Genomic DNA, 11,988 nt, shown 5'->3' with positions numbered 1-11,988 from the left:
TTTTTTTTAAACTTGAAACCAATTTTATTGGATTCCTTGACCCCAAAAATGTACACTTTGTCGCCAAATTTGTCATTATAGCAATAGCAGAAGCAAAGATATGGGCTCTAGAGTATTTTTGGCGCATTGGCGGCCATTTTGAAAAAAACTGTTTCTTTCTGATACAAAGTGTGATCTCACTTGTGTCTTAGGATACATTTATTTGTATGACCCTAAGGTCCTTCCATACCAAAGGCGGCCTTTGCATCATGACTTGAAGTCAAAGGCCTATTTTTTGGGCTTAACCTCCCTACTAAAATGAGAAACGTAATTATGAACTAGTTGTGCACTTAAAGTTTACTACTGTTACACTTAAACATATACTTTTATATACTAAAAGTGGGCCAATTTAGTCCCAAGCGGTATTAAAATACTACACTTACAAGTTTACTACTAGTATTGACATTAGCATACTTAAAAATATACTTGAACATTACTTAGGTATACTTCATAAAATTAACTTTAAGTATACTTCTTTTTCGTAAATGAAGTGATGGTTTAAAAGAACAGGAGTCTAAGACCGCAGGAGGAAACTTACAAGGTTGAGAATAGGGCACACAAGATTAAATGCTGCCTAAAGTTAATAGGAAAACACCAGACTGGATTATGCATTAATTGTGGAGAAGTGGGAAATGTAAAACATATACTCTTGATAAAAAGGAAAGAACTAGAGAGGGCAACGGAAAATGGGGTGAGTTTAAAAAACCTATTTAGTTTGCCTGGCACACAATCTATAATTCAGGATGTTATGATCTTTATGAAAGAAACTCAGGATTTAGGTTTTATTATTTTATTTTTAATTTAATTTATTTTATTTATTTTTAGTTTAGTAACATATATAAAATGACATCCCAATGAGTTCACACCTCAATCCAGAAGATGGCGGTAATGCACTTTGTTTGCAAACTGCCAATGAAAAAACACAGATGAAGAAGAAGTTTCTCATTGAGAAGTTTTGCCCTGGTGAACATCTCTGAGAGTTTCTGCCTGTGTTTTTGTCTTCCCGTGGATTACTCTTGGACTGTTTATTCTCTTCGTGATTCTTTGCTGCCTGCCCTGGACTGTTTTCTATTGTGGACTGATTTATGTAAGTTTGCTGCCTGACCTTATGCCTGTTTTCGCATTACGAGTTGCTTTGTCTCTACTGTTGTGTTTGCTGGTGATTGACCCTGATTGTACGACCAAGATCACAATAAAGCTGCAAATGGATCCTCACTTTGCTGAAGCCTCGTTACAATTAAGTAAAGATTTGAGTTTATATAATGGAAGTGCCATAAACCGGAATAAGGTTATGTATGCGTTTTTCTGCAACAGTTCGATGTATTTTTGGACTTTTATTAACGCGCGTTAAAAAACTCAACATATCATTTGTGGATTTAGTCTGTGGAAATGTCGTTTAAATGGGTTTAGCGTTGATGTTATTTTGATGTTAATGTATGTTTATAGCCATATGTGTGACCTGTGTATTAGATGAATTGCAGTTACTGTTAGGGAGGACGGTAATTAACATGTGTTTTCTCATGCATCCTTCAGCTGAAAGACAGTGAATCTGAAGACGTGTGTGTGTTGATTGTCTGTCCTCTGTTAATAAACTGCAGATGTGGTTCATTTGTGTTGCTGGGTGAAATCTGCTATATATTTACAAGACATTTTTTGACATCATTCATTGGTGTGTAATTTTGATTTGTATAAGTTGAAAGACAAAACATTTAGCCTATTATCTGAATCACCAGATTCTCTTGTTTAATTCTATAGTTACCTTTTACACAAAACATCCTTTACAATGTAAGAAAAAAATCATGGCTGATTTTATGAATTGTTTCAATTTGTTCAAATGCATGATGATCACTGGCTGTTTGGCTTAGTTAGATAAATGCGTTGTCCCGTCTCTCTCAAAGTGAAGTTCATTCTGAAATGCGACAGAAAATGATCTGTAACTCCGCGAATGCTTGTCACTGTGGCATGAAACGTGTCTTTACAAAGCTTGAAGTCTGATTAGCCCTAAAACATGTATAGTTTTTTGTCAGTGTTTATTTAAAACATCCAATTATGCAGAATTATACGATGTCAATATTTAATTGAATACAATATATACTGTAGGTATGAATTTACCCCTAAATACCCATATTGTTTCAAAATGATAACTTCAAATCCACCTTCTATGAATTGCAGTGATCCATTTCGCCATTCTGTAAAAAAAAATACTTCAGATTTGTTGTCAAATTTAATTGTGCAGTCAATCGTAAAGCTCTTTCCCTTTTTATAAGTGTTTTTCAAACAAATGCTGCCACTGTCTTTTATGGGGATTTATGGTATTCTTATTATTTATTTGCAAAAACAAAAACTTTTATGATCAAAGACTTTTACCTACAACCATTATATGGCTCCAGAGGATTACTCAATGTGTTTTATCTCTTTTAGATTTAAGTTTAGACATTTCTAAAATCATTATTTTAGAACAACAAGGCTACAATTAGCCACAAAAACCTTTTTTTTTCTTTATTCCCTTAAAATGCCTATTAATCAACAACTAAAATAACACATTAGCTTGAAAACCCCTACAATTAATAAACAAACATTATAGACCGTTCTTATTTATCCGTACAGCATTACATTACCAGTAGATTGTATTTAATAGATTTCACTTTGTAACTGTTCAACACATTTGCAGTTGGTTTGTAAAAGGTATCATCATTACATGATTGGCCTGTATTACATTTACAGTTTTGTCCAGCATGTGTCGCCATTTGTGTGTGTTTTGTGCATCTCACGCATGCATTTCTGGATAAGGCTAAATCAGCGTCTTCACAGCAATTAAGGGAAATGTTTGGAATAACAAGTAGGACTGTGTGCGGCACAGCTTGCCCTTTATATTGTACAACAGACCAATTAAATTAGGCAGAATAACTTTTTATATGTTTGGTTGACTGTTTTTTTTGATAATGAGCAGTCTGCGATATGAAGCAATGCCAGAACTGATACTATGTTGTGTGAGAGCGCGATGCGCGAGCGCCGTCACTTGGATTTGTTACACTGCTGGGAAATAACTTAATACTCTGTTATTTATAGTCATACAGATAATATGACATAATTCGAAACAGTGAAATGTATATTTTTATTTGTGTACATTCAAAATGACTACAAAATATAATGCCATTGAAAAATAAATAAAACAACATGATGCGCTGCTTTAGCGCATCTCGGTCTCCTTCTGGCGCACACCAAAAAGTAACCAAAATACAGCGAATAGCCTTCTTGGCGCGCCTACTTTTGAAAGTCAACATTTAGATTATTTAACGTTAAATGCATTATATATGCCCGAGTCACTTTGGAATAAATCACAGCGTGTTTCATGATAAAACGTGACTTACAGTCCGAAAAATAGGCTACAGTGTTATAGCAAATTCAGACCAACTGCTGGTCTACACAGAGAAAGCCCTGTCTAGGCTCTTTTGTTGTGTCGAGTCATTCGTTAGTCTAGTTGTTTGATGAGAAAATGAAATGTAGCCTATAGTTGCAATACATGCGTTAAGTTTTGTAAGCTCCGTGCAACTGCAGCAGCGGAGCACTATTATTAATATTAGAAATCTAATACTCAAGCTGTTTTCTCTTTTTTCTACTCTTAATATTAAATAAAAAAAACGACTGAACGAAAGATACATGGATTCTCTTGAACCACCACTGCGTTTGCGGCAGAAAACTACTGCAGTGCAGCCAAAATGCTCTGTTCGACTTATCTGAGATCCTTTACTCTTCCCTGTGGATGACCTGTGACCTACTTTCTGTAAGATCTGAATTTTCCGCGGTTTGAATTTTAGAAAACTGAATTTGAAGTTCTGAATTTTTTCTTCATCTTGAAAACTTTAATCTGTATTTTTTAAAAACTGAATATTTGCAGTCTAAGAATTCAGAACAAAAAAAAATACATGTCTAAAAAATTCAGCCATGAAAACATTTCAGTTAGTTTAATTTCAAATGTTCAATATTCGTTTAAAGAAATCAAATTCAGAACAATTTAAAATACCACATAAAATTCTATTTTGTTAGATTACTAGTGCTGGGAAAAAATTAATCGCGATTAATCGCATCCAAAATAAAAGGTTGTGTTTGCATAATATATGTGTGTGTGTGTACTGTGTATAATTATTTTGTATATATAAATACACACATACACATGTAATTATTTAAGAAATATTTGCATGTATATACTGTATAGTTAACGGACGCTATGGAGGTGAAAGAGCAAAGACAAGAACTGTAGTGAAATTTCAAAAGTGATGATAATGTAGTTTGTTTCAGCCTGTTGACACCAATAAAATGAGCTTAACCCTCTGGGGTCTGAGGTGTTTTCTGGCCCTGGAGGTGTTCTGACATGCTCTGACATTTGTGCTTATTTCTGTTACTTGTGGCATTGTCATGGCTAAAGTCTGATTACACTGTATTCAGCACAAACTCTGCTACAATAATATATCAGCAGCATGTATGTAAAAGTTTGTAGTTTTGAGATAATGACATTTATGCGTGGTTTGTGAAAATACCAAAAAAAATTATCACTTAAATAAGGCCATGAAACCCACACTGATTATTTCTTCACAAGACTTTTGAAAATTGTATCACGTAGCCTAGAATATTTGCTCCAAAACTGTGAAAATCACCCTGACTGCTCATTCAGGTAAGACAATATATTGATTTAAAATGTGTACGACGTGTTTTGTGTGAGAAAGCTTTATGCGAACATCATGAATATTTAATTTCTTTCACACCTGAGAAAGACAAAGACCCTCCCCTAATGGCCCTGTTAGGAGCTATCAGGCCCTATCATGAGCTATCAGGCCCTGTCATTCTGAGCAACCTTGCACAAAGAATGAGGAGATTTAAAAAAGAATGGCTTTTAGATTGTTTTGGATTTATTTTCAACACAACATCATCCAAAGATACACAACAAATGACAAAAAAGCACATTACTGAAAACTAGACATGTGCCGGTTGTCGGTAATGCGATAAATCGCGGTAATGAATATGCACGATATTGTTATCGCGGGCACTTCAAAATACCGTGAAAAATAATAAATCAGAATTTAGATTTTTAGGACGCGCATTAGCTTATTTTCCATCAACCGCTTAAACAAACACTGCGTATATGCTGCGCGAAACACGTGCGCACTCTGATGTAAACAATCCCCACATGAAGCACTGTGTGCATGCGGCGCAGTGCGCACTCTAGTCTAATGTAAACAATCCTCACATGGAGAAGAAGCATGGCGGAAGGAGGAACGCTGCCGACGATTTATCCCCCTTCTAAAACCAGGGCTGTCAACTCTACGCATTCAGCGTGAGACTCACAATCGACACTTTTCACACGCTCTCGCGCCACACATCCATTTTCTCACGCAGAGAAAAATCACGGAGCAAAGAGGACACTGACACCGACAGACTAGACAGAGCAGGTTACTTTTGATATGAAACAAAATTCTCAGCTCTCATGTTCTGTCCATTTTATTACGAAATGCAGACAATAAATGCCGTTTTGGTGCTTGTAAATGTGACGTGACCGATCGCTGTAGCGCCTCAGTTCAAGTAAACCGATCCTCTGTTACTTTTTATTTAAAGATACAGTAGCCTACAACTTACCGAAAGGTATTTATGCCTCATACGTAATATCGATCAATCAGTGTTTTTCAACCACGGAAAGAGGTCAATAAAACTGCAGGTGAACAATTATGTCACAGAACGTTACATTTACCTCAGGAAAGCCATTTAATGACCAAACACGTTCGTTGACTAGAAAAAATAGCTATAGAGAGGAGTATTTTGCTAAATATGTGCACTATATTACATTTGTATTATATTTTTACTTGTGTCATAATTTATTATAATGAAAACCAAATTGTATTTAATTTAATTTGTTAATTTTTAACCTTTAATAATTATAGCAATTAAAATATCGTGATAATACCGTATACCGTGATAAAAGCTCAATCAATTAATCGCAGCATGAAAATTTGATACCGGCACATGCCTACTGAAAACATGATCCAAAGAAAGAGACCTTTGTGGCATTCCTAAAAACATTGTACATACCTTTCATTTCCAAGGTGTTTGATTTTCACTTTACCATGTTCATATACAGAGACTCATGTGAATGTTGAAGTCAGCAGGACTCAGTGGCATCTGGGCCCTGAAAAAAGAAAAAAAAGAAAAAAAGTGAACATACCGGTATCAAGAGAAACTATAGGCCACGATTTTGGGAATACATTTTAGATTTTTCTGGTTAAAATTGCTTTTTAAAATTCACAGAATACACACACACACAAATGTTTCCAACAATATATAATATAATGAACACCAGGTTTGTTGTGCCTTGTAGGCATAGGCTATGCGCAGTGCTGCATAATAACAATAACCTATAGCAGCCTATAAATCTTCCAACAGATTTCAGTAACAACTACGCTAGAGAAAAATATATTGATTATCATATGTTACTTCAAATGTTTCCATTCGTTATGATGATATGAAATGAGATAATAGTAAACACATAAAGCCTACTGTTTGGTGCGTTTTGCTTTTCAAACGCGATCGCGCTCCAAAATATACATTCAAACGCACAGCATGCTCCAGAATATGAAACCTTATGGTTACCACATATCTATGTTTGAGCAGATATCCACAAAAACAGTAACAGTACACGGGTCTAAATTTTATAATATTCACCATATATCTAGCAACAGTTCAACTGAAATGTGAAGTTTATGCAACAATAACAAACTAATATGTAAGAATTTCTTACCTTACATCTTTCTTGTCTTTAAATCGCGTTCTTCTTCTTCTTCTGAGTTAAATCCAATGTAAGCTCACGGCGCGTCTTTCAAACTCGACGAAAAGCAGAGACTTGAAGTGTTTTGGTGTTTTGTTGTTGAGGTAATGAGCGAGTTCACGTTCCATGTGGAGATTTGCATGTGAATCTCTTTTGCGCGAGAGGGGGCGTGGTCAAATTAAATATAATGAGCAAGCGTTTGAGATACTGGACATCTTGTTGGTTTTATACAAATTACTTAAACAGAGAATATTTGTTTTCAGTTTGAATCCGATCATTTAAAAGTACACATTTAAATGTTTATAAAGGTATATGGCTCATAAATGTGTGACAAGTATTCGCTGAGTTTTGTTTCAGTTTATAAACGTGCTCAAGAAAAAAAAGGTCACCGCGACGGAGAGGCAGAACGCACACCCTGTTTATTTTCTTTATTTTACAAAAGCACAATGTTTTGATTTGATTGTAAGTGGACACATACAAAAGTAGAAATATCACAGATTCTTTTTTTATAATTCTTTTTTCTGTATGACCATAAATGATGGGAGTTATTTAAGTTTATAATGCTACAATGTGAAGAAAATCCAGCAAACGCGCCGGCGGAGGGTTAATGTGCCAATTTACAGAAGATCTCAGACATCACCATAATGAATGAGCTGAAAACAGGGAACTTTTGGAGACAAAGAGGCTTTTCAGCAGCAGTTTAACATGATGGCTCTGTACTTTTTAAATGCAGATTGGATAAAATCACAGTGATCTCAGTTCACACCTGCAGTGAAGCCCCTCCCACAACAATTCACCAATAAATACTGGGAATATTCCCATCATCCTACAAGAGAAGGACAAACTCCAGGAGTAGCAGCTGAAATCTGTGTGACTGTTAAAGATGGAGTTTATTTAAAGAGGAGATTGAAGACATGAGTGATCCAGAACCATCCAGAATAAAACATGAAGATACTGAGGAACAAATAGGTTGGTGTCCATTCTTGATTCTTCATTGTTGACTGCTTTGGTAGATGTGAATTAATAAGCAGTATATGGATGATAAATGAGAGTAACACATTCAAATGATCATAACCTTGTAGTTGTAGTAGTTGTCAAACAAATTTTAACTATATTAACAAGTGAGTGACATAACAAAAAGTGAAAGATCTGATCTCTGTTGCTTTCTGCTATTAAATCAGGGTTCACTTGAACTGATTCTAACTTTATTTCTGTGTATTTTAGACCAGGTGAGAGTGAAAGAGCAAAGACAAGAACTGAATGAAGTGGAGGAGGAACATGGTAACTTTACAGTTCAGAGAACAAAAGCCAAAAAGACGCACACCTGCACTCAGTGTGGAAAGAGTTTCACACATAAAGGAACCCTTAAAATACACATGAGAATTCACACTGGAGAGAAACCGTATCCATGCACTCAGTGTGGAAAGAGTTTTTCTCAAGCATCAACTCTGGATCATCATCTGCGTGTTCATTCTGGAGAAAAAACATTCAACTGTGATCAGTGTGGTAAAGATTTTATTTCATCATCCAATCTAAAAAAACACCTGAAACTTCATTCAGGTGAGAGGCCTTATGTGTGTTCTCTCTGTGGAAAAAGTTTTTCACGACTGGACAGTTTTAAACAGCACCAGAAAACACACAATGAAGTGAGAGATCATGTGTGTTGTGACTGTGGGAAGAGCTTTACTACATCTGCCTGTCTGAAACAGCACCAAAGAATTCACACTGGAGAAAAACCTTACAAGTGCTCATGTTGTGACAAGAGTTTCACTCGGTGTTGGAGCCTGAAAAAACATGAGCGAGTTCACACTGGAGGGATGCTGTACGACTGTACTCAGTGTGAGAAGAGTTTTACACAGAAAATAACTCTGGATTATCATCTGCGTGTTCACTCTGGAGAAAAAACTTACAAGTGCTCATATTGTGACAAGAGTTTCACTCAGTCTGGAACCCTGAAAGTACACGAGCGAGTTCATACTGGAGAGAAGCCGTACGACTGTACTCAGTGTGGAAAGAGTTTCACACAGAAAGGAAACCTTAATACACACATGAGAATTCACACTGGAGAGAAACCGTATACATGTAAGAACTGATTTTACTGCTAAGACAAAAGCTGAGATAAAACTCACTTTGCAATAAAGCAATAAAACACACCCTGGACAGAAGATCGCAAAGAAAGACCACAGGACATTGTCTTGTCCAAACTTATCTCCTTGTTTATATATGCATCCCCCCTCTTCAAGTCACTAAAAGTTCACTTAGATTGTCAATATATCACATATGAGGTATCTTGTAAATCTATTGTTTTTCCCTTTCATGTTTGGCATCATTTTAAATGTCTCAATAAATGTTAAATGAGTGCGATGGTCTAAATGGTCTTAATTTCATTGCAGTCATTGGTATAATGAGAAAGATTGAAAACTTAGGATGGTGTCTCTTCAAGATATCTCCCCTCTCCCCTGAAATCAGGTGTTCCCCCCTGGGGTACATTAATTGACCCAAAACAACTCTAAAACTATTGTATAACCCTTTTGTTCTGGTCTGGGTATTTAAGGGGAAGTGGCAGAGCAGACGGGGGGAACCTGTAACCAGGAAAACCCCCACCCAGTGCTGTGTCAGTGTCTTACACTCGTAACACACTCACACACCACTGTGTGTCTCTGTCAGGAATGCATTTCTTACTCTTGGAGTATTATTTGAGCAAGTGATGCCATGTATTTATTATTTATGAGTTGGCTTTTAATCATTTACTTGTGTAATTGGCATGATACAATTTTTACCTGACAAATAAAATGTTATATTTGATTTAGTCTGGACTCTCCTGAAATCATTATTTTACTAGATTATGAGGAGGCTGATGCTACCGCAGATCTGTGTCCAGGATAGGTCAAACTAAAGGCGCGTATGAACGGAGCAGTGGACACGTCATCTGAAGTAGAGATGCGCGGATGGGCTATTCTTTCATCCGCAACCGCTTCACAAAACTCAACATTCGTCCGCCATCCATCCGCACCAACGTTTCTGACCAATTTTCAAAACCGCACCCACCCGCCATCCACTGATTGGTGTATATACATATATTTTTCATTTGATTGGTTCAACTGCCCGCCACCTGCCCCCCGCCCGAATTTAATTAAAATATTATTTTTCGTCACGTCATCCGCCCGATCCGCGGTTTATCCGCGGCTGTAACCGCCAACCACGCATCTCTAATCTGAAGACCCTTTGAGTTCTGTCTATCACTGACTTGGCAAGTTTTACGGAAGTGACTAAATAAACTACACTTTTTTTGTATGAGTGAGCACTAGGCATCCAACTAAAGAGGTGTTAGGAAACCCTGCACCCTCTGACCAAGATCAGACTAGCAAGACTGTGTCCGTGAAATCCACGCAAACCCGGGAACCCATTGGGTCCCTTAATGAATGAATAATTGAAAGTATGGGATACTCAGAAAAATAATCAAAGATCTAAATTAAGTCAATCAATATTTATGATCATTTTCTAATAAGAAACACAATCTAAATTTGATTATCATTTGAAATTGGAATCAGATTAAGCGTTGAGCTAAAGTAATATTTGAAAAAATGTGGGAAAAAAATGGGGGGAAAAAACGGTTAAATGTCTACTTTTTTTGTCCACTAACAATCGAAACAAAACATTGTGCTTTTTTTAAAATAAAGAATATGCTCACTTTCATAATCAACATTGATTAAATTAGAAAATAACATTAGCCTATAATATTTAAACTTAAAAATTAAACTAAAAATGTTTTCTTTAATGGCTACGACAGGTAGGCCTATACAGTACAGAGTTACTGGATCAATTACAGCACTTGATCCAGTAATACTAACACTTTCTCTACTACTCTATTCTATTCTGTTCTATTAAAAAAATAAATAAAAATCTGCGTTAGATTAAACTGAGAAGGCTCATAGCACTTGCATTTTGTTGTCCTACTGTTAGATTAACTGCTTCTATTGTTCTCATTTGTAAGTCGCTTTGGATAAAAGCGTCTGCTAAATGAATAAATGTAAATGTAAATTTAATGTCTTGTCGTCAGCCACAACATAATGACGTCACATACTTTGCAACCCAGCCCCAGCCCCCCTCGCATGAAACAGCTTCCAGCGCGCCTGTTCATTCATCAACTGAAAACAGGATGAGTGGCCTAATCGATTCTTGGGATTTAAGAATCGATATCGCGTTCCAGCGTGACATTTATCGTAATAATTATCGATATCGACTGATATTAAACAAGTATCATGCTAATTTGTTTTTCCCATATCGCCCTGCCCTAAGCAATTGTCATTCAAATTTTGACTATTGTGGTGAGATCTGGTATTTATCTCATTTTCCTGATTAACCCCTAGTGTCAATGTTGCTAGGCAGTCTTTTGCTGTCAGGTCAGAATAGGATTTATTTCCTAATTTATACCAGCAAGTCTAGGTGTAGTCCCTACACTCTCGTGAAACAATAATAATCATTGACAACTAGACATATAGATCAAATTCATGCTTACCCTCCAGCAGAATCGTTCCTCGAAACTTTGTTGTCTTTGGTCTTGCAAAACTTATTACAATGCTCTGTCTATTGCTAATGGAACTGTCTTTGTAAGCTGAAGCAAAACTTTACAGTGTTTGTCTTTATGAAATAAAATTTTATTTAAACAAAAGATAAAATACTGGTTACACAAAGATGAATATTTGTAGCAAATCATCAAAAAGTTACAGGTTATAAACTTCAGCTTATTCAATCTCAACAGGGCAGTCATGTATGAGTGAATATTACAAAGGCTAATTACCTTATAAGCAGTTCAAGCAATAGAACTAAAAAATAACTTGTTCTCATCCGAGGTCTGCAAGTTAAGATAATACAGCAGAGCAATAGAAGCAAAAACAATCTCAGTTAATAAACTGAGCTAGAAGAGAACTAATTTCTCCCCAGGGATGCAACCGACATCAAAATAAAAAATGCAACAACTCAACAGTCAAAATGCAGTCATATTTATACTGAACTGGGTTACATTGTTCCTATGCAGTTTCTTGTTTTTTTTTCCAAAGGAACTAACGCATGTGACATCAACCTTCTTCTGATGTCGACATTGTTCCCCATATATGGGCATTCTTGTGTCCTTT

General features: G+C 36.1%; 1 protein-coding gene across 1 annotated transcript; it reads left to right on the top strand.

Annotated features, from left to right (window-relative positions):
• Positions 1 to 961: 961 nt before the first annotated feature.
• LOC311090773 (uncharacterized protein) lies at positions 962 to 9,663 on the top strand. Its single transcript, XM_084126289.1, has 3 exons — positions 962 to 1,126; positions 7,587 to 7,822; positions 8,078 to 9,663. The coding sequence occupies exons 2-3, from the start codon at positions 7,768 to 7,770 to the stop codon at positions 8,944 to 8,946; spliced, it is 924 nt and encodes a 307-aa protein (XP_083982415.1). The 5' UTR covers positions 962 to 1,126; positions 7,587 to 7,767; the 3' UTR covers positions 8,947 to 9,663.
• Positions 9,664 to 11,988: the final 2,325 nt, after the last annotated feature.

Source organism: Abramis brama (genome assembly GCF_963993115.1).
Source record: "Abramis brama genome assembly, chromosome: 10".
Taxonomy (NCBI): domain Eukaryota; kingdom Metazoa; phylum Chordata; class Actinopteri; order Cypriniformes; family Leuciscidae; genus Abramis; species Abramis brama.
This window is presented reverse-complemented; position numbering and strand designations above follow the sequence as displayed.

Coding starts and splice junctions, on each gene's coding strand:
- LOC311090773 (XM_084126289.1), top strand. CDS start 7,768: ATGAGTGATCCAGAACCATCCAGAATAAAACATGAAGATACTGAGGAA. Junction 7,823..8,077: donor AGATACTGAGGAACAAATAG/GTTGGTGTCCAT, acceptor TGTGTATTTTAG/ACCAGGTGAGAGTGAAAGAG.